Genomic DNA, 24,687 nt, shown 5'->3' with positions numbered 1-24,687 from the left:
TGCTACCAGAGCTCCCTATAGATGTGGATGGATGAAATAACAAGATAAGCCATGAGTTTAAATTGTTGAAGATAGGTGATAGGTACATAAGTGTTTACTATGTATTCTTTGTGTCAGTGTACATATTTGAAATCTTCCAGAATAGAATGTTATCAATTAATTTAACTACTTAAATGTTTTGTGAGCCAAACAACATCCAAGGGGTAGATGTAACTAACAGACTGCCAGTTTGAAATTTTTGCTTAGAGTTTTGGAAACAAAATATTTTGCTTGAATAGGGAAAATTATCTTTTAATCTCTTCTCACTCACCTCTTGCCTCCTTTCTGCACTGCCTAGCAGTGTACGTGTGAATGACTGGGGGGCATTACAGATTGCTTGGAATAGAATTTTCTCAGAATAAGTGAGCAAAGAGGATAATATACACAATAACATTGAACAATGCCTTCAAGTATTTTATGTATTCCTTTAGACTGCTCCTCATTCAAAGAAAGAAAGAGCAATAAATTTGTTTCAATTTTTGACAGCCTGAGGTACTTTCAAATTTTGACTAATCACATTTTCCCTGTTTTGTTTTGGTGCCTCTATTTCAGGATGGAATGGGAAACTTGAGAATCACAGAAAAGGGTCTAAAGCTGGAAGGAGACTCAGAATTCTTACAACCTCTCTACGCCAAAGAAATCCGGTCCCGGCCAGTAAGTTTTTGCTGAGAAAAGAACGAATGATTGTTCCTCTGGAGTCCAAATCTGGGGAAAATTATCTTGCTGCCAGCTGAGTATAAAGGGTTGGAGAAGGGAGTATAGTAAGATGAACATGGAGTGTAAAGATGGCTGTGGTGTTGTAAACAAGCAAGATGATCTCTTTGATCCTCTTTCCATTCCTGCTCAAATAAAGGGCAAGAACCCTTGCTAACCAACTAAGTGCTTGAAGTACTTAAAACACAAGGTAGTATTGCTGTCATTTTAAAATTGTTAACTGTTTCCAAAGCATTTTTTTTTTTTTTGGTCTTGGTTTTCTATTAAGAATTTGAACAATGTAGCCAAAGTTAGTTAGAATCAATTATTATCAACAATTATGCTCTGAAATGATATTTAAATAATCAGTATAGTGTCTGTGCCTGACATATCACTGCTCTGCATCCATTATCAGTACCTAATTTAATTCAAAGGAGCTCTGGTGGCACTCTGATTGAAGCATTCTTCTGCAAACCAAAAGGTCAGGTTTTCAAACCCACCAGCCACGTGCCTAGAGAAAGGAGAGGCAGTCTGCTTTAGTAAAGATTTACAGCCTTGGGCACCCTCTGGTGAAGTTCTACTCTGTCCTGTAGGGTTGCTATGAGTTGGAATTGACTAGGTGGCAGTGAGTTTCTTTCTTTTTAATTTAATTCACTGTGCAGTACAATAGGGTAAGGACTATCATTGCCTCCATTTTACATATTAAGATATTAAGGCTCAGAGAAGAAATTTGTCTGAAGCCACATACTTAATAAGTAGTAGAATGAATATTTGAACTCAAGAAATCTAACTTTAAATCCTTTTCTATTAACACAGCCTCCTACCTAAGTTTTTTTCACTCATGATTTCTTCACTTTTTTTTCTTTCTTAAATCATGATAGTAGTGATTCCTAAGTATCTTGCTTTTATTAACTAATCTAATAAAAATTCCCCCCCTTTTTTTTTTCAAGTGGGCTTTGTTGGTTGTTGGTTGATTTTTAGCTTCTTTGGTTTTATTTCTTATTTTAGAAAGGGGGGATTTTCCCACTGAAAAGTATTATTAAGGCATTTACTCTGGAAGCAAAAGATGACATGAAAAGTTCCCGAAAGCATCATTTGCATTGTGTTTGTTGATTAGCATAATTAATGAAATCCAGCAACTTGGCACAGTGGGTAATTTTATTTGAATGTTATCTATGCTATAGACTTGTACATACTAAACTAATTGCAAGTACTGAACTGCCTCATCAAAAGAGGGTGCCATGATGATCATCACAAATAGCAAATCGAATTAACCACAGAATAATTACGACATTTATGGGGAACCCATAACAAACTGGCTTGGGCTAAAAATACAAGAAGTATTGTAAACATATTTTCAGTCTTGGAAAAACCTATATCCTAGAATTTCTGGAACAGTAGGATGAATCTACAATGAGGTAGGTCAGCCCTTGTTGAATTTGGTGATGATTCTGCCTAAGGCTGAATGGAGAATCAATTTCAAATATTTAAGAAATACCTTTTATATACACTGTTCTTGATCTTTATTTAGTTTTCCCAACCTGGCAAGTTGGTTGTTAAGTCACTGATTTGACTTACTAGTTGTATTCTAGATTAATAATATTATCTATATTAAGTTTGTGTAACTCACTAGTTTAGATTGGTCATTTTTCTTACTTGGGTCAGCAAACTTGTTTTAGGAGCTCTGGTAGCATAGTGCCTAAGGCATTTGACTGCTAACAAGAAGGGTCAGTTCAAACCCACCAGCCACTCCTCGGGAGGAAGGTTGGGCAATCTATTTCCGCAGTGATATTGCCTAGGAAAGTCAAGGAGGGGTTGCTATGAGTTGGACCTGACTCAACAGCACATAACAACAACAAAACTTGGTTTACAAAGGGCCAGATTGTAAATGCTATAAGTCCTTTTTTTTTTTTTTTTTTAAATAAACCTTTAAAAAGTGAAAACCATTCTTAGGCCAAGATCCATACAAAAATAGCCTGTAGTTCATAGTTTTTCACCCCTGGAATCTATACTGGTGATATTTCCATAAATTTAAAAATGTGATGATTATGTTGAATGCAGTTTAAGACAGTAGATTTTAAGATCATGGGTGGTATAGTTGGCATGTGTTAAGCAAAATATTCTGAAATAAGTTCCCTTGGTCTAGAATTAGTGCCCCATAAAGGAATTGAAAACTGTGTTTTAGGAAACTTGAGAAAGGGTGGCTGTTATGTCTCTTAGACCCATGAGCAAGAATTCAGCTTTTAGCAAATATGGCAGCCAGCTTGTCTGCAAATTGACAGAGCCAGCTGCTCCCATTTATAGATATGCTTTATTGAAAGCTTAAAAACAAGTATTAATTTCAAAAAGTACTAGTTTTTTATATTGAAAAATCGATGAATTAAATGCAATCTTTTCAAGTTATCTTTTAAGAAAATACAAATAGTATGAGAATTCACTGTTTTTCCATTCTTCTTGATAAAGTAGTTTTCCTTTCAATAAATAAGAAAATAGTATATAAAATCTTTTAGCCTTTTTTTATGATAATGAATTATTTTCTAACTTAAAAATAAAACACAGAGATATGCACATAAGATCAATCTTTCAGTCAGCTGTGCCTATAGCATGTGTTCTCCATTGCATGCTACTCCCTAACTCAAGCAACCAGACTCTCTGACCTGAACTGTTTTTTTTTTTTTTTCCTAATGCACCTGGCTAATGCTTGAAGACCACCTCTGAAGGATTCTTCTCTGGACAACAATTTACAGTAACCTTTCTCCATAGATCACAGTCGCTTCTTCTATGTTGTGAGACATGCATAGCCTTCTATTTTTTTCCCATTGGAAAGAGATCATTGTCCAGTTAAACAAGATTAGTCAGCCATCCTAAATGAGGATGACTAATTAAGTAACACTTAGCTTCATTCCAATTTTGCATTTCACTAAGATGAGATGAACTGAGATTGGTTAAGTAACCCACACAATGTTCAATAATGTATCTGATTTCATTATTGAAGGTTGTAACCTGGGTAAAGTCACTGAAAATTGATTAGTATGATAGAATCACTTAGGCAGATAAGTTAATGAGAAAATGTTCATCTCTGTAAAAACTTCCATTTGTAAATTGAATGAAAGTCCCAGGACCTTCTAGTTGCAACCTCATGGATGCATAGCTTTGAAGTGGTAAGAAATCACATCATTCAGAAAATAGATTGAGGAGGACACACACTTAATTAACTATTCTACTACCATAACTGGAAGCTAGCCTTCCCCTTGACACTTGACTGTATTAACACAGAAATTTTTAAATCTAAGGGACTAAATATTATAGAAGTCTGCATTTATATCACTATTTCAACATGATTAGCATCTCTTTAATTGCTACAGACAGCTACACATTTTTGCCAGGAAGGTACCAGTAGATGGAATAAATTAATAACTCTAAGGTGACCTTTAGGAGCTCTGGTGGCATAGTGCCTAAGGCATCTGACTGCTAACCAGAAGGCTGGAGGTTCAAACCCACCAACCACTCCTCAGAAGGAAGACTGGGTAATCTACTTCCACAATGATACTGCCTAGGAAACCCAAGGAGGGGTATCTATGACTTTAGCCACAAAGTATCATTTTGCACAACCAGAGCAGAGGCCCACTTTTTGGGAGAGTCTTCTTAACTTGCTTACCTTGATGCTGGAACTAGATGATGCTTTTGTATAACTTTAGGAGCTCTGGTAGCATAGTGGCTAAAGCACTTGACAGCTAACCAGAAGGCTCAAACCCACCAGCCACTCCTCAGAAGGAAGGTTGGCCAATCTACTTCCGTAGTGATACTGCCTCGGAAACCCAAGGAGGGGTCGCTATGAGTCGGGGCCGACTCGACAGCACATAACAACAACAACAACAACAACAACAATGTAAAAACAGCAAGGAAAAGGAAACTTGCATTTCTTGGGCACCTACTATGTGCCAGACACTTTTATGACTTAAACAAAGACCTCCATTACAGAAAAAGTTGCAAATGAATTTATTTCCATTCTCGCCTTCAAACTAAACTTGTGAGGATATAGAGGTCCTAGTCCACTGCTGTATTGAATTTAGAAGTTCAAGAGATAAAAGCATAGGAAGAGAAATGAGAGAAGAGATCAAAAAATTAATTCTTATTAGGAGAATAAAGTAGAAAACTGTTATTAAGACTTGAGAATATTTTATGGCATACAAAACTCACATATTCTAAGTTGTTCTCACCTATCTGCCTATGTTGTTGTTGTTGTTATTTGCCGTTGAGTCGGCCCTGACTCATAGCGACCCCTCCTTGAGTTTCCGAGGCAGTATCACTACGGAAGCAGGATTGCCCAACCTTCCTTCCGAAGAGTGGCTGGTGGGTTTGAACCGCCAGCCTTCTGGTTAGCAGTCAAGTGCCTTAGGCACTATGCTACCAGAGCTCCTTATCTGCCTATAGAATTATGAAATTATGTCTGAAGATTTACCAACAGGAAGTACATTACATGCCTAAGGCATGTGCTGTGCTATTGGACTTGGGTGGCAACAAATGCCACCATTTGCCAGTAGTAGTCTTTGCTTTCTTATCTATACAATTGAGATAGCATTAGTAGCTACCTTATGGGTGACTGTAAATATGTAAGATTTAACGAACAACAACAACAAAAAAAAAGCCATTGAGTCATTTCTGACTCATGGCAATCCCCGGTGTATCAGAGTAGAACTGTGCTCCACAGGTTTTTTTATGGTTGTGTTCTCTCAGAAGTTGATTCTAAACATTTCTTCTGAGCTGCCTCAGAGTGGACTGAAACCACCAGATTTTCAGTTAGAAGCTCAGTGCTTAACCATTTGTGCCACCCAGAGACTCCTGAGTAAGAAAGATAATATTTGTTAAATGCTTACTTCAGAACTTGCCATGAAGTTGTATTCCAGAAATGATAGCTCCTGTTCTTACCCTCTTCTCCTGATGACGGTGGTGACGACAATGAGGATGATGATGGTGGAGATTTACACTATTATCATCTAGTCCAAATATCATCTGATGTTTGAACTTCCTCTGAACCAAATGGTCTTTTAGCCTCTGATTGTCTTCTTAATGAGAAACTCACTACCTTCAAAGAAAACATTCTATACAAAAAAAGATTTATTTTAAATTTTTCTTTCTTTCACTGAGTTACACTCTTCAGATATTCAACCCACTTTGTTCTTATTCTTCTGATGTAAAGCTTCTGGTAGTTTTGTAATTCATACAGTATTGGCAGAATCTTTCTAAAAAAAAAAAAAAAAGTTTAAGAGTCTATGTCAGGTCCCTTAATAATATGTATATGCTTTATCCAGTAATGACATTTCCACTCATTTTATAAAACATAGTAAAGGCAAAATGTAATAAAATGTTTAAAGGTCAAAACACACACACATACAAAATTGAGTGCTGTACAAAGACCAGTCTAAGTGTTGGTTCATATGAAAGTCTGAATTCCACATACAAATGGAGTTGGAGGGTATCCAAGTTTGTCGATATATATTAAACTAGGGCAACACCTATATACTCTGAAACTCTGAGCTGGTCGTCCTCACTGTGAATTTTTACATTAGAATCTATCATCTCTTTGTTTTACAGAAAGATGTTTTTAAGATCTATTTTGATTTTAGTATCATGTGAATTTAATTTTATTGCACTAGCCTGAGTTACTGAAATAATTGAGGCTGGAGGTTGAATTCTCCTAAGAATTCAATGAGACAAGTCACTTTATTTAATGGAAGGGACACTGAGTCCAAGAAAGTATATAGGATTTACCCAAACTATATCCAGCTAAGGAGCCCTGGTGGAGTAGTGGTTAAAGCACTTGACTGCTAACCGATAGTCATCAGTTCAAAACCCCCAGCCAATTCACAGGAGAAAGATGTGGCAGTCTCCTTCTATAAAGTTCACAGCCTTGGAAACCCTATGGAGCAGTTGTACTCTGTCCTATAGGGTTGCTAAGTGTTAGAATCGACTCAATGGTAATTTCCCAGCTAAAATCAGAACTAAAATCTAGTAATACATTATTCTTTCACTTTAACACTGTTTACATGGTAACTAATTTTTTCATGGGAGCTCTGGTAGCATAGTGTCTAAAGCACTTCACTGCTAACCAGAAGGCTGGTGGTTCAAACCCACCATCCACTCCTCGGAAGGAAAGTTGGGCAATCTACTTCCGTAGTGATACCGCCTTGGAAACCCAAGGAGGGGTTGCTATGAGTCGGGGCCGACTAGATGACATATAAAAACAACAACAACAATTTTTTCATGACTCAGCGTTTAGTTAGATAGGTTGAGTTATACATGACCATTTCTCTCTCAGGAGGAAAAACTTTGACTGGAAGTCATATTGTCACCCTGAGAGGATTCAAAAGCACTAGGAAAAAGAAACCAGAAAGAACAGTGGGTAATACAAGAAAGACTTAATTATGGCTTTCTAATCACTGGGATGGTATTCTCTGCTTTAAAATTTTATTGTGAGGATTAAATGAAATAATTTAAGTGGCATGCCTCATAAACCATTAAGATTTATGAGAGAATTTTTAAACTGAATTCGACCCACAGAAATCAGTTATTTGCCTCACACAAGTGTTTTCCTTTTAATATACATTTGTTTCTAATGTTTAAAGATCTGAAGATTTCATGCTTTAGAGATTTGCACTTCCTGATTCTCATAAAAGAACAGAAAATTTGGTAAAATGGCCTGATAATCCTAAAGGCTAAAGCTGAGCAGCAGCTGTGCCCTTAGGTCTCCAATTTGCCACAGTCCTCTCTGGTCCCTATTGTATGTCACCCAGCCTGATTAACACATTATGATATAGGTCCCTGAAGTCCATTGAAGATGCAATTACTGATGGAATAGAATTGTGGATGTTTATATCTAGTCATTCCCAACTCCTCACTGTCATCGGTTCGATTCTGACTCAAAGCAGCCCTATAGGACACAGTAGAACAGCCCCGTAGGGTTTCTAAGGCTGTAAATGTTTATGGAACTGGGTTGCCTTATTTTTCTCCCACAGAGTAGCTGGTGGATTTGAACCACTGAACTTTTGGTTAGCAGCTGAATGCCTTAGCCACTGAGCCAGCAGAGCTGCTATCTAGTCATATAGTGGTGAGGAAATTAAGTTGCTTCCTCAGTAATCATATTCACTTAAATAATAATAAAACCTCACTGCCATCAAATCTATTCAGACTCATAGTTACCCTCATTGGGTTTCCAAGGCTGTATATCTTTACTGAAGCAGATTGTCTCATCTCTCTTCCACAAAGCAGCTAGTGGCGTTGAACCACCAACCTTTTGGTTAGCAGTCAAATGCCTTAACCATGGTACCATGAGAGTGACTCATTTTTCCTGGCTTCTCATTTCTATTGCTTTGGCCCCAGTTTCCCCTAGGATATCATGAGAAGGTCTACCTCCTGTGGGCTGATGAAATTGTTTGCAAGCTCAGTGGCCTAGCAGTATTAAAACCTCTAGAGGTGGAGGCTACGGCCTACAGTGTCCATTCCACACTCTGAGTTTTCCTAGAACATTCCTCCTTTTTGTGGTTATTCCTCTAATTTCTATAGAGCATGAGCTAAGGGAATGAGGCAAATAGAGAAAAGAAAGTGTGAATATTTGAATTCTTCATGCTCTGCATGAGGCAAGCAATCCAGAAGGAGCATGGGATGGCAGATACATGCAAACTTTGTCTGAAAAGGTGCCATTGTGAATTTGGTTGCAATGAGCAGAACTGTGTCCCTGGTTAGTATAAAACCCAATTGAAGGCTGTAGCAGCTTCTCCTCAGTGCACAAAACAGCTTCAACTCCCAGCTGAACATATTGCACACAAAACAGTATTTTCCATGCCACTTGCATGGAACATGAGCATCTTGCTGTCTTTAATTAAGAAGTTAACTGGACCATGAAGTATTGCCCAAGTAAATAAAAGTGATTTGTACTAAGTCAGAGCAGTGCATTAGGTGCCTTTGCATTTCTTTGCTCACACATAAATTACTGAGATGATTAAAAATTGCACTGCAATGTTGCTTGCCATTCCCCAAATGGATCTGTTTTTTTTTTTTTTTTCCCCATGTCATAATTTATTGTGGACAATAGTGTGAACTACCTATTTACTTCTTTTTTTTTTTTTTTCTTTTAAGCAGACACACAGACTTTGACACTTAATAGTATGGTTTATTTGTTTGTGTATCTTGGAAAGCAGATAATTGTTTGAAGGCTTTTGGTAGCCTTAGAATTAAAATGGGCTGACAAAATCTTTGTTGTTTTGTTAATTTGGGAGAAATTGACTGTGCATGGTTTTCTTAAATGAAAACCAGAATGGAAGTATAAGAGTTACTAGGAGCTTTGATCTTATATCATTTGTACTCTTCTGGAAGAAGTAGAGCCAAACTTAAAATGAGGATGAGAATATCTAATTTATAGGATTTGAGAAGCTTTGAGCAAGTGCTGTTCCAAGTTTGTTCTTGTTGTCTGTCATGGCACTTGAAGATCCCCTATGAGAATCTCATTTAATTGAAGACTTCTGAGTCTCTCAGAAATGTTTACATATCCCAAACTGCTACCTCAAACACCACTACTTCCCATGTGCAAACACATTTCCACAAAGGATTTGAAGCAGCTTATGAGAAATATGTACAGTAGCACAGTCTTAAAAGATATATGGGTCAAGACCAAGAAAAATGTAAATAAGAATAGTAGGTAGAGATGGTAGCAGTTAATGGAATCCAGGGGGACAGGAAAGAAGGTCCAATATAGTTACTTTCACTAAGCCTGGAGTTTGGCTTTGAAGTTTCCAAACAGACAGACTCAATCTATTGAAGGAGACCTAATATTTATACCCTCAAGAGATTAAATTAAAATTATACTGGGGAAGGAGGAGAGTAAGGCTGGGAGTATGATATTCTAGAAAATGCCTCGTTTCAAAGTTATAGAAATTGGGTTCTCTTCTCGATTGTCCTAATGGCCAGCAGTGAGACCTCAAGCAGGTCAGTTCTTCTCACTACTTTCAGTTTATCTGTGAACTGAAGAGGCTGGATATGATCAGTGGTTTCCTAATCCTTTGGAAGCCATTTTTTCCCCCTAAAATACCAAAATCTAAATCAGAGGGTAGCTAAGTTGCTATGGTTGTCCAAAGATTAGATCCTGCAACCCAGTCACACTGACTGCTCAGTCTCTTTGTCACCATCTGTGATAGTTGGAGTTGTGTGTCAACTTGGCTGGACCACATTTCTGAGTGGTTTAAGCAGTTGTGATGTGGGTTATTCCCATGATGAAATCAGATGTGTATGTCTTGAGCAACCAGTTGGTTGAAAGGGAATTTCCCTACTTCCAGTATATTTATGGACATCCTGTTCTGCTACTTACAAATGTCCATGAGTGAATGACCCACCATTAGGCCTGGAGATCTTAGATTCATCATTCCTTGGAGACAAAAACCGGTTTACTGCCTGCCAACCTTGAGCTCATCAGCCTCTGCAGGGGCATGAGTCAGGAAAAGCAACCAGCTTAACTTTTGATCCAAGAACTTGGGACTTGCCAGTTTCTATAAGTGTGTAAGCCATTTTCCTAAAATTTGTCTTAGATAAATTTCTCTTTCTCTCTCTCTCTATAAGCTTTACTGGTTTTGCTTCTCTAGAGAACGCAGCCTAACACACCATCTACAGGTGACCTTAGGATGTCAGTGTCCTCCCTAGGTGGTGTCCTATTGACTGCAGTCTGACAACTGTAAGACTGGATGAAAATTAAGCCTGGCCTGCATTCAGACCTCTGCTCAAATGGCATCTCATGGCGCCCTTCCCTGACTACCCAATATAAAACATACCCCTTACTCAATACCTTTATATTCCTGCATTATGTTGTGTCATGTTATGTTATATTATTTTTTTATATATTTATTTTAACCACTTGTCTGTCACTTTGTCACATGGTGGCTTATGTGTTTCTTGATTTTAGAAGTTATGTTGGTATTTAAAATTCCTGCAAGGTTCCTCATGGTGGACAAGCTTCAGTGTACCTTCCAGACAAAGACAAACAGGGAAGAAGAAATTGGCAATCTACTTCTGGGGTATGTTGGGCAGGGGAACTGGCCAGCAAAACCTTATGGATGACAGCAGAACATTGTCAGATACAGTGCCAGAAGATGATACCCTCAGATTGGCAGGCACTCAAGATACAACTAGGGAAGACCTGCTTCCCCAAAGTAGAATTGACCTTAATGATGTGTTTGTAGTAAAGCATTTGGAACCTTCATTTACTGATGTGTCATGTTTCAAAATGAGAAGAAATAGCTACAAATATCCATTAAGCATCTGAATGTGGAAGTGGTCAAAAATGAAATGGAATGCATAAGAATCAATATCCTGTGTACTAGTGAGCTAAAATGGACTCGTACTGGCCATTTTGAATTGGGGAATCATATGGTCTGCTATGCTGGGAATGACAAATTGAAGAAAAATGTTATCTCGTTCATTGTCAAAAAGAACATTTCAAGATCTATCCTGAAATACAATGCTGTGAGTGATAAGGTAATATTCATATACCTAAAAGAAGGACAAGTTAATAAGACTTTTTTTTTTTTTTCAAATGTAACCACTAATGCCAAAGATGAATAAGTTGCACATTTTTACTAACTTCTGCCATCTGAATTTGATCAAACATGCAATCAAGATGTATTAATAATTACTGGTGATTGGAGTGTGAATGTTAGAAACAAAGAAGGTTCAATACTGGAAAATATGGCCTTGGTGATAGGAATAACACCAGAAATCACATGATAGAATTTTGCAAGAACAATGACATGTTCATTGCAAATACATTTTTTCAACAAATGAATGATGACTATAGAAATGGGTAACATTAAGAATAATGGGAATTCCAGAGCACTTAATTGTGCTCATGAAAAACCTGTATGTAGACCAGGAGGCTGTCGTTCAAACAGAAAAAGGGGATACTTCATAGTCTAAAATCAGGAAGGGTGTGCATCAAAGGTTGTATTCTTTCACCATACTTATTTAATCTATGTGCTGAGCAAATAATCTGAAGACTCATTAACAACTTGAAATATGCAGATTACACAACCTTGCATGCTGAAGTGAAGAGTGCTTGAAGCTCTTACAAAGATTAAAGACTACAGACTACAGTATGGATTATACCTCAACATAAAGAAAATGAAAATACTCACAGCTGAACCAATAAGGAGCATCACAATAAATGGAGAGAAGACTGAAGTTGTCAAAGATTTCATATTACTTGGATCCACAATCAATCCCATGGATGGAGTAGTCAATAAATCAGACAATATATTGCACTGGGTAAATCTATTGCAAAAGAACTAAAAGAACTAATGCTAAAGAGCAAAGATGGCACTTGGAAGACTAAGGGGCACCTAATCCAAGCCATGGTATTTTCAGTAGCCTCATATGCATGTGAAAGCTGGACAATGAACAAGGAAGACCAAAAAAAGAATTGATGCTTTTGAGTTGTGGTGTTGGTGAGGGATACTGAAAGTACCTTGGACTGCCAGAAAACAAACAAATCTGTCCTGCAAGAATTGCAGCTGGAATGTTCCTTGGAAGTGAGAATGACAAGACTTCCTCTTACCTACTTTGGTCATGTTTTTGGAAGGGACAATCCCTGGACAAAGATATGATGATTGGTAAAGTTGAGGGTCAGCAAAAAAGGGGAAGACCCTCAATGAGATGGATTGACACAGTGGCTATGATGATGGGGTCATGTACAGCAAGGATTGTGAGATGGTGCACAACAGGTCAGTGTTTTGTTCTGTTGTACATAGGGCTGCAATGAGTCAGAGCTGACTCGATGGCACCTAACAACAGCAACAACATATATATGGACCTCAGCAGATGGAATACACAGGAATCAATTCAACTACATCTGTGGGAAGAAGTGATAGGGAAGCTCAATATCATTAGTCAGAACAAGGCCAGTACAAGCGAAGCTGAAGAAAATTAAAACACGTCTGTGAGACTGAAAGTATGACCTTGAGTATATTATACCTGAATTTAGAGACCATCTCAAGAATAGATTTGATCCATTGAACACTAATTAACAAAGACAAGACAAGTTGTTGGAGAACATTAAGGATATCACACATGAAGAAAGCAAACGGTTATTAAAAAGAGAGAAAAGAAAAAGCAGACAAAAATAGATGTCACAATTGCCTCTGAAACTTGATATTAGACATAGAGTACTTAAAGTGAAAGGAAGAAATGATGAAATGAAAGACTTGAAAAGATTTTAAAGGGCAGCTTGAAATGACAAAGTATTATAATGAAATGGAGTTAGAAACTAAAAGAACACTCAGAATTTCTCAAGCTGAAAGAATGGAAGAAAAATGCAATATTAAAGAATTCTATGGGCAAAATATTGGACAATGTGCAAGAGGTACAGATAATAAAGATAAATACTTTTACAAAACATATATTGGACAATGCTTGAAGCATCAAAAGAATATGGAAGTAGTATACAATCACTGGACCAGAAAATATTTGTCCATGTTCAACCATTTCAGGAGGTAGCAAATGATCAAAGACCAATAGTATTGAAGGAAGAAGTCCAAGCTGCACTGAAGGCATTGATGAAAAACAGGCTCCAGGAATTGATAGAATGCCAATTGAGATGTTTCAACAAATGGATGCAACTTTGAAAGTGCTCACTTGTCTATGCCTAGAAATTTGGAAGATAGCACCTGGTCAACCAAGTGGAAGAGGTCCACATTTATGCCCATTCCAAAGAAAGATGATCCAACAGAACACAGAAATCATCAAACAATATCATTAATATCACATGCAAGTACAATTTTGCTGAAGATAATTGAAAACCAGTTGAAGTAGTATATCAACAGGGAACTGCCAGAAATTCAAGCCAGATTCAGAAGAGGACATGGTACAAGGGATAACATTGCTCATGTCAGGTGGATCTTGGCTGAAAGTAGAGAATACCAGAAAGATGTTTACATGTGTCTCATTGACTATGCAAAGTCATTTGACTGTGTGGATTATTACAAAGTATGGAGAACATTGTGAATAATGAGAATTCCAGAATACTTAATTGTGTTCATGAGGAACCTGTATACAGACAAAGAGGCAGTCATTCAAACAGAACAAAGGGATACTGCATGGGTTAAAATCAGAAAAGTTGTACATCAGGGTTGTATCCTTTCACCATATTTATTCAATCTGTATGCTGAGCAAATAATCTAAGAAACTGGACTGCATGAAGAAGAACACAGCATTAAGATTAGAGAAAGAGTCATTAACAAACTGTGGTATGCAAATTACACAATCTTGCTTGCTGAAAGTGAAGAGAACTTGAAAAACTTACTGATGAAGATCAAAGACTACAACGTTCAGTATGAATTAAACCTTAATATAAAGAAAACAAAAATCTTCACAACTAGACATATAAACAACATCATAAATGGAGAAAAGATGGAAGTTGTCAAGGATTTCATTTTACTTGGATCCACTATGAATGCCAATGGAAGCTTGTTGTTCTTATGTGCCATCAAGTTGGCCCCAACTCATAGTGACCCCTCCTTGGGTTTTCAAGGCAGTATCACTATGGAAGTAGATTGCCCAGCCTTCCTTCCGATGAGTGGCTGGTGGACTTGAACCACCAGCCTTCTGCTTAGCAGTCAAGTGGCTTAGGGACTATGCTACCAGAACTCCTAAAGGGTCATGCTCCAGGTGAGGCTTGAACTCACAAACTTGGCATTGTTCTGTATGTACTGTATAAGTACCATGTGCTACTCGATTGTGCCACTGGAGCAGTAGTCACTAAATCAAATGATATACTGTGGTAGTTAAGTTTGTGTGTCAACTTGGCTGGGCCTGGTTGAGTGGCTGGGCAGCTGGATATAGTATTCCCTATGATGAGACTGCTAATCAAATCTATGGTGAATCTACTGCTAGCAGCTGAGTAGCTGCCTTAGGGTTGTGGTCTGCTTCCTGTATATAAGGAGAAGCCTTGGGAAACAGTCTCTAGCTTATGGCACTCTTAAACCCTGGATGTAGCTATTTCATTGTTCAGCAGCCTGCCATGCTCTGCCAAACTTGAGACTTTCAATGGACTTGAATTAATATCCTGCCATGTGGTCTGGTAACATCAGGACTGTGCCTTTTTACTCGTCAACTTTGGACTTGTCAGTCTCAGCAGCCAGCAGCTGCCTGAGTGAAGAAAAGCCTCTAGCTCCATTGGGCCTAGAGCAACAGGCAGAGCTGAAGGCCAAGGTTGAGGGACTTTCACCCAGCCCCTACAGCCGGGCTGGCACTTTGAACTTGGACTTAAAGCTTCCTAACTGTTACAGAATAAACTCCTGTTTGTTCAAGCATCCCATTTGTGGTATATATTGCTGTAAGAGCAGCACTAGCTAACCAAAACGCAATATTGTATTTAGGCAAATGTGCTATGAAAGAACTTTTTAGATGTCAACTTGAGGACTAAAGTGTGTTTGACCTAAGCCATGGTGTTTTCAGTAGCTTTATATGCATATAAAAGCTAAACAATGAATAAAGAAGACTAGAAAAGAAGTGATGCCTTTGAGTTATGGTGCTGATGAACAATATCGCCTATCCCAGAAGAACAAATAACACTGTCTTGGAGAAGTACAGGCAGAATTCTCCATAGAAGCAAGATGAGACATCCTCTCATGTATTTTGGACATGTTATCAGAAGGAACAATCCCTGGAGAAAGACATTATACTTGATAAAGTGTCAGTGAGTAAGAGGAAGACCTTCAACTAGATGAATTGACACAGTGTCTGCAACAATAAGCTCAAGTGTGGCAAGCATTTGAGGCTGGTACAGAACTGGGCAGTGTTTCATTCTGTTGCGTATAGGGTCACTATAAGTCAGAGCTTACTTGATGGCATCTAACACAACAACCACCATCTGTTGTTTATATGTTATTTTTAATACACACATACACAGTATACTATTATATTAAAGGTGCATCACAGGAGAATGATGTGGCAGTCTGCTTCCGTAAAGATTACAGCCTTGGAAACTCTACGGGGCAGATCTCTGTTGTGCCGCTATGAGTCAGAATTTTCTTGATGACAACAAGTTGATTTTTTTAAAAAAAAAGTATACTATTAGATATTGCTGTACTTACCTGTTAGTTTTCCCTGTAAATATATAATCTCCATGAAGGCAGGGAATGAGAAAGACAGTGCTAGGTTGCATTTAAGACAGCTGTTGAACACTGACTTCCTTGATTCAGACTTTTGCTCCATCATTTACTAGCTTCATGACCTTGGGCAAATGACTTAACCCTTCTTTGCATCACTTCCCTCATCAATGAGCATAATAATAACACTACCTCATAAACTTATCACAACTTTACAAGAGTTATTTTATACAAAGTTTGTAGAACAGTGTACTACATGTAAAAACCAAAAAAAAAAAAAAAAAACCTCACTGCCATCGAGTCAGATCTGACTCACAGCAACCCCTCATTGGGTTTCTGAGGCAGTATCACTGTGGAAGTAGATTGCCCAGTCTTCCTTCCAAAGAGTGGCTGGTGGGTTTGAACCACCAGCCTCTGGTTAGCAATAAAATGCCTTAGGCATTACTCCACCAGAGCTCTATTACATGTAAAGCACTATATAAAACCTGAATATAATGATCATTTATTATTATTAGCATTTTTTTTTGTTGTTATATGTTTACCACTGTATTCCCAGTTGCTAAGCTAGTTGATGTCACCTGAAAGAAAGAAAAAATTTTTGTGAAAGAATTAATGATCTCTTAAGACCCTTCTGTCATAAAGATTATATGAGAACTTCTTAGCTAGAAAGACAGAAACAAATTTCTCTTAAATTGGAACTTACAAATTGATCATTTACATACTAACTATTAAGTTGAGTAGAAGAGGATATGACCAAATACATGAGATGAAGTCATGGGGGAGCACAAAGTAGGCGGAAAAGATAAAAGTGGTACTAAAGTTATTAAACCCCCATATTTAGTTGCTTTGCATTTTAGCACTACTCTAAACCTTGATTCTTGCCACCCATAGTATAATGAAAGCTTCCAAGTATGATGCTGTGTATTACAGACAAAACAGTTTAATAGAACATAATTAGCACTCCCAGCCCTTCACATCTTTGGGCTCCTCTTTCTCATCACTACAGCATATGGACACTGTCTTACACTTTTATTTCCAGGAACATCCCAGCCACTTATAATTACTCTTTGCTGCTGAGACCTCTTCTTGTTTATTTCATAAATAACACTTAAGAGGAAAAGATACATACCAGAGTTTACTCTAGTGTGTTCTATGCTCCTTTAATGATGGGAAGAGTCCTACTTCAGTTAGATAGCATTTCCCTGCCAATAATACTAGTGTAGAACTTGGAGAGAATTCTGGAGGGAGAAGCTGGCTTTAAGGGAGAAAGACGGAGAAAGACGTTTTAATATATTCTAAAAAGCTGTATTGTTCTTCACTCCTAACAACTTGGGAGGAAAAATTATTTTTTTTATGAATTATTTTCTTAATGTTGTTGTTGTTGTTATGTGCTGTCAAGTCGAGCCCGACTCATAGCAACCCCTCCTTGTACTCATCTCCTGGGACATCTTGTCACACCAGTGCTTTCTACTTGCTATAGGTGAGTTGCACTGTTAGTCTTAATTTTTCAAAAGCTTGTTCATTGTCACAGACTCCACGGTTTTCTCAGGAGATAAAATTTCAGAGGCTGAAAAATCACTTTGCCAAATGAAATTATAAGCTAATACTTACTCTTACTTTGATTTTGTGATCTCTATCAGCAGATAAGCATAAGCATTTGATGCAGTGCTCTATAAATTATTACCACTGATGTGTAAATGGCAGTTGTCTAAATCATGAATGGAGTGTGTTCCATTTCCATGAATGATTCTGTTTTTATTAGCAATGATTTTGCCTCTAGGAAAATATCAAATGCTCCACAAAGTAAATGAAGCTTTTTAAGACTGGTAAGTGTTTTGCACAGGTACTTGTTGCATGCTGGAGGGAGAGGAAGACGTAAGGTAGACTGTGGCCAAAATGTTGTTGTTGTTGTTGTTATGTGCCGTCGAGTCAACCCCGACTCATAGAGACCCCTCCTTGGGTTTCCGAGGCAGTATCACTACGGAAGTAGGATTGCCCAACCTTCCTTCCGAGGAGTGGCTGATGGGTTTGAACCGCCAGCCTTCTGGTTAGCAGTCAAGTGCTTTAGCCACTATGCTACCAGAGCTCCCGTGGCCAAAATAGTCATGTTGAAAAAGTGAAGAATTTGACTATTCACTTTACCTTCCCATTTGGTACAAAAAGGTGGCATTTCTCCACCTAGTATGCCACAGCTTCCATTTTACAATAGCAGAGTCAAAGAAATAAAAAGTGGCATCCCTCCTTAGTAGAAGACAAGCACATACGGTGTGATAATTGCAGTTTTCTACCATCAAACTTTGTACATTGGTTTTAGCCCTCAGTTAAGGCTCAGACCTTAATTAAATATGAGATGAATGTTTATGGAAAGATGTATTATCTCATGAAGAGATGAGAAATGGAGCTGAGTTTATTTTTAAGTAATTAATACATGGGTATTCATATCACTGGATGAGAATAGTTTTGGCGTTTGCTCTTGTCTTTGGCTGTAAACAAACCTAAGTCTTTCACTATTTCTTAGCATTCTAGATAGCATTTGACTTGTCTTCACTTGAGAATTTTCTGAGATGTGTAATTCACCTCCATGCTTTCAATAACTGCCACAAGGTTCACAAAATTACGAAGTGTTCCATTCTTCCTCATCATATCTCAGCAGCACTTAGGTTAGGGAAATAAAGGAAGAAGTTTAATGAAAAGAAAATAGGATTTGACAATATTATGGCAGAAGTTTGTGTGAAAGATGGCCAACACCCACACCATCATGGATAATAGAGGACAATAAGGAGTTTTGGTATTGTGTAGTGGTTAAGGCATTGGGTTCCTCACCAGAAGGTTGGCAAGTCAAACCCACCAGATGTACTGTGGGAGAAAGATGACGTAGTCTGCCTCCATAAAAATTTAAAGTCTTGGAAATCCTTTGGAGACAACTCAGTGACAGTGGGTTTGGTTTTGGTTCTATGGGTGAAGGTACTGGAACTCTTTCCATTAGGGTCCTCAGCACCACAGTGCAACATCACAGGGGTCATGATCCTGTGGGATTCAACAGTGTTAATTAATTATACAACAAAGCCACATGTTACAATTAAAAAATCCACCATATAGCAGAAACTGTATATGTGCGTGTGTATGTGTGTATATGCTTCATTATCCTGGAAAAGTTGTGAAATCACTCATCAAGTACAGTATCTGTGATATTACATATATAACTTATACAGTAAATCTAATGTCCAAGAAAACTACTGGCTCCTTGGACAATTTCCTAACAGGAAATGGTGGATGGTTAGAAAATTTTAAACTGTTCCTAAGTGCCTGCAGGATTTTGTTGCTCCTTGGAAGGAAGTCTGGGCAATCTACCTCTATAGTGACACTGCTTTGGAAACCCAAGCAGGGGTCACTGTGAGTTGGATACGATTTGACAGCAATGGATTTTATCTCTAATGTTAATATATATTAATAGATTTGTTATGGAGATTAAATGAGTTAATAGGTATTTTAGCATTTGAATTAAAGTGTTGGTGAAGAATATTGAATATACCATGGATTGCCAGAAGAACAAACAAATCTATCTTAGATGAAGTACAGCCAAAAGGCTCCTTGGAAATGAGGATGAAGTCTCTTCCCCTCACGTATTTTGGTCTTGTTGTCAGGAGAGACCAGTCCCTGGATAAGAATATCATGCTTGGTAAAGTAGAGAGTCAGTGAAAAGAGGGAGAGCCTCAATGAGATTGATTGAGTTAGTGGCTGCAACAACAGTGGACTCAAGCATAGCAAGGATTGTGAGGATGGCATAGGACCAGGCAGTGTTTCATTGTGTTGTACATAAGGTTGCCGTGAGTCAGAACTGATTCCACAACACCTAACAACAACAACAACAACAAAAATAGGTACAAAAGCACCTAGCAGAGGGCCGGGTCCATAGTTATTGCTCAGAAATGTTTACTGATTTGAATTTAAATAATGTGTGATTAGACTTCATATTGTAATAGCTACCATAGATTGATTATTTATCATGCAGGACATGTTGTTGACATAAAATTACCTCATGTGTTTCTTGCATTAAACTCTATGAAGGATCTGTTATTCAGATCCTTTATTTAGAAATGAGCTACCAAAGGCTTAGAAAGGTTTTAGAAGAATAAACATCACATATTCCAACAGTTTGACTCTAAAACACATGCGCTTAATTGGAGTACTATTCTTTAACTGATAGACTATAATTACCATTGACTTATACAGTTTGTCTAAATTACTTTCTCTGAAACTCTAAGAAACATGCAGGGTCCTTGCCAGTTCCACAAAGAAATATTGTTGTTCATGTTAGCTACCATCAAGTTGCCCCCTGACTCTTGGCAATCCCATGTGTTAAAGAGTAGAAATGCTGCATAGGATTTTCAAGGCTGTGAGCTTTAGGGAAGCAGTCTGCCATGTCTTTCTTTTGCAGAGCTTCTAGATGGGTTCAAACTGCCAGCGTTTAGGTTAGCAACTGATTGCAAATTACTTGTACCACGCAGCTCCTCTATGAAGACAAGAGCACCTTATTTACTCTGTTTGCCCATTGCTATCTTTGTAGTCTCCACTGCAGAGGGCTCCTCTCCTCTAGTTTGTCTTTGTGCAGTCATAACTTCTATGGAGGCCTATTTTCTTTCAAATCATAGATCTTCTAAAATGTATCACCTTCCACTACACTATTACTTCACACTGGCCATGCCCTTTGTTGGAATTATATTACAGCATCTGTTTCAAAATAATCAAGGACTCATTTGCAAATGAAATCCCGAAGTGAGGACAATATGGTATTCTAGAGATTTGAGGAAGGAGCTCTGGTAGTGTAGTGCCTAAGTCATTTGACTGCTAATCAGGAGGCTGGTGGTTCAAACCCACCAGCCACTCCTTGGAAAGAAGATGGAGCAATCTACTTCCATAGAGATAGCACCTTGGAAACCCAAGGAGGGGTCGATGTGAGTCGGGTCTGGCTTGACGGCACATAACACCAACAAGAAGAGATTTTGTTTTCTTTGCATGTTTACTTCCAGAACCTTAGACTACAAATTAATTATTAAATTCTGAAGCATGCTACCAGTTTCTCATTCTGGTTCACCAAATGAACTGAGATTGACTTCCAGTAAGATGGAGGAATAGGCAGACAAGCTACACAGATCCTCTTCAACAAAGAAAAGAGAAACCAATCAACAGAGATATAGAAGATAATCCTGGAGGCCTGAGCTTTGACAGGAAGTATATAGAATTGGGTTAAGCATAAACAAGTGGAAAACCTGAATGAAAACAGACACAGAACTGCAGACTGCCAACTACTTTGACAGCACCAACAGCCTGAATATTTCCAAGTGGTGCTGGGACCTCAGCATTGACCTAAACATCAGCCTGACAGTTGTTTTGGGTGGCTTCTTGGCACCAAGGGGCCTCGGGAGCAGATTTTTTTGTGTGTGTCTGAGCCTGTCAGAAGGTGGCAACCCCCTAACAACTGGAGTCTTTGCTGAAATTGAGCTGCAGGCCTGTGAATAACAGTACAATGTCAATATTAGCAGCCCACTCAAAGCCCTAGAAACTGCCCCTACCAATAGGGAACTTCCCTTCTCCTGATCTTCCACTTCCACCTTCTCCACCAATAACTTCACTCATCCAATAGAAGAAATCACATTCAGCCACCATAATACCTCCCGGTTTGAACTCTAAATCCTCTTTATGACAAATGGAAACCCATATCCACATTCCACATAGTGACTCCACCATCACAAAGAAAACTGCAGAGCAACCCAGCATACCTGATTAATTACTAAAAAATAAATTACACCAGCTTTACCTTTTCAAAATATTAAACCATAAAACCAAGACAAAACAAATCAATACATAACCAACAGTTAAAGACAATCTCAAAATATCTAGGAAATAACAGGCAACCTTAAATGAAACAAACAAACAAATAATAAAACAGGGACAAGGCATTAGAAGCAAAACCACAAACAAAGGTCTCATTAAATATGGAGGAAGAGGAGGCAATAGAATTCTCTGAGAAGGAATTTACAAGATATGTTTATAGAGCTTTATAAGAGTCTAAGAAACCCCAAACAGAAGCAAGGAGAACACAGACAGTTCCCTGGAAGAACTCAGGAAAATCATTCAAGAACAAAATAACAAGATTAATGCACAATCAGAACTCATACAAAAACAGCAGCTAGAATTCCAGAAGATGAATACCAAAATGACAGAATTGCACAATACAGATGAATCACAAAAGAGTAGGTTAGAACTGGCTGAAGAACACATATCTCAACTAGAAAAAAAAATCTGTGGACACCAGCTTGGATGAAGAAAAATCAGAACAAAGATTTAAGAGAAATGAAGAGAACCTAAGAATTATATGGGATGACATGAGAAGAAACATCATACGACCCATTGGAATTCCAGAACAAGGGAATGTGAATAATTAGCACTGAGAAAATTGTGGAAGACCTGCTAACAGAAAACTTCTCCCATATCATGAAAGAAGAAAAGATATTTGTTCAAGAAGCTCATAGAACCCCACACAAGATAGATCCCAAGAGAAAAACACCAAGGCATATTATAGTCAAACTCTCCAAAACCAAAGACAAAGAAAAAATTTTGAGAGCTACCCAGGACAAAAGAAGTATTTCTTATAATAATCAAACAGTTAGGCAGAGCTCCAATTACTCAGCAGAAACTATGCAGGCAAGAAGCCAATGTGATGGCATATATAAAACACTGAAGGAAACGAACTTCCAACCAAGAATCCTATATCCAGCCAAATTATCCATCAAATATGAGGGTGAAATCAAGGTATTCCAGACAAACTGAAATTAAGGGATTTTGTGAAAACCAGACCAACCCTACAAGAAATGCTTAAGGAAGTCCTCCCAATAGAGAATCCACAACAGAGATCAAAAAAATCAGAATACTTGGCATCAACACTAAAACCAAATCAGAAATAGAAACTCATTTAAAATAAGACCATGAAACATTGTACACTAAAAACCAAAGAAGTCAATCAGCACATGACAACAGCAACTAACCTATCAGAGGGAATAAAACTTCTAGGTACAAACTTACAAATGGAGAGGAAAACAGGACAATGACTTCACAGTACACACTGTTCTAAAAATGCAGAAACAAGAATACACTCCAAGGTAATCCCAGAGAGAATTAACAATCTCCCTAAGTAAATCCAGAAGGAAGGAAAACATATGGGTTTAATAAGCACAAAACCAACAATAAAGAAGAAAAAGGAGAAAGCATTAGCCAACAAACTGAACTCAGCACAGAAAAGTATATGGACCAAGGAAACACCAACAACACAACCAAAAAAAACACAATAGAATGACAGCAATCAATTCATACCTATCACTAATTACACTCAATGTGAATGGACTAAATGCACTTATCAAGAGAAAGAAAGTGGCAGACTGGATGAGAAAAGAAGGCCCATCAATATGCTGCCTACAAGAGACCCACCTTAGACACAAAGATAACAACAAATTAAGAGTTAAAGGATGTAAAAAAATATACCAAGTCAAGGGAAACCAAAAAAGAGCAGGAGTACCAATATTAATATTTCTGATAAAATAGACATTAAGGTGAAAAACATCACAAGAGACAAAGAGGGACATTATATGATGCTGAAAGGGTCAATTGACAAAGAAGATGTTACAATAATAAATATTTATGCACCCAATGAAAGTGCCCCAAAATATGTGAAGCAAATATTAACTGAATTAAAAGGGATGATAGACAATTCTACAATAGTAGGAGAAGATTTTAACACACCACTTTCAAATAGAAACAGGTCAACTAGAAAAAAACTCAACAAAGATACAGAAGAACTAAACAATACAATCAACCAACTCAAACTCAGACATATACAGAGCATCTCACCCAACAAAAGCACAATTCACATTCTTCTCCAGTGCACATGGATCCTTCTCCAGAATAGACCATATGCTAGGACACAAAATAAGCCTCAATAAATTCAAAAGCATTGAAATACTACAAAGCATCTTCTCAGACCACAATGCTATAAAATTAGAAATTAATAATAAGAAGAGCAAGGAAGAAACATCAAACATATGGAAGATGAACAACTCACTGTTTAAAAAGTACTGAGTAATAGAACATATAAAAACTGAAATTAAAAAAAATTCCTAGACAGAAATGAGAATGAAGATACATCATACCAAAAACTATGGGAAATAGCAAAAGCAGTACTCAGATGACAGTTTATAACAATAAATGCATACATCAAAAAAGAGGAAAGAAACAAAATCAACACTCTAACTCATCAACTCCAACAACTAGAAATAGAACAACAAAAGAACCCTGCAGTGTCTAGAAGCAAGGAAAAAATAAAGATCATAGCAGAAATAAACAGAAAACAAAAAAGCCATAGAGAAAATCAACAAAACAAAAAGCTTGTTTTTCTAAAAGATTAATTAAATAGATAAACCACTGGCAGACCTAACAAAAAAAAAAAAAAAAAGAGAGAGAGAGATAAGATCTAAATCACAAGAATTGTAAACGGAAAGGGTGTCATCACAACAGAACCAACTGAAATAAAAACGATACTGACAGAACATTATGGAAAACTGTACTCCAACAGATTTGAGAACCTAGAAGAGATGCACAAGTTTCTAGAATCACAAGACCTACCTAAACTATGCCACTCAGACGTAGAAAACTTGAACAGACCTATAACAAAAGAAGAAATTGAAAAGGTCATTAAAAAAAAAAAAAAAAACTTCCCACAAACCCACAAAGAAAAGTCCCTGCCATGATGGCTTCA

General features: G+C 37.6%; 1 protein-coding gene across 1 annotated transcript in view; it reads left to right on the top strand.

Annotated features, from left to right (window-relative positions):
• SGCD (sarcoglycan delta) overlaps window positions 1–24,687 on the top strand; it is a 639,197-nt gene that overhangs the window by 253,561 nt on the left and 360,949 nt on the right. The window contains exon 2 of the mRNA XM_007946410.2: window positions 592–693. Within this exon, the coding sequence (XP_007944601.1) occupies window positions 592–693 (102 nt within the window). The remainder of the gene's footprint in view (window positions 1–591; window positions 694–24,687) is intronic.

Source organism: Orycteropus afer, unplaced genomic scaffold (assembly GCF_000298275.1).
Source record: "Orycteropus afer afer isolate SDZICR_OR568_19922 unplaced genomic scaffold, OryAfe1.0 scaffold00160, whole genome shotgun sequence".
NCBI lineage: Eukaryota > Metazoa > Chordata > Mammalia > Tubulidentata > Orycteropodidae > Orycteropus > Orycteropus afer.
The sequence above is the reverse complement of the archived record's forward strand: the minus strand, read 5'-3'. Positions and strand labels throughout refer to the sequence as shown.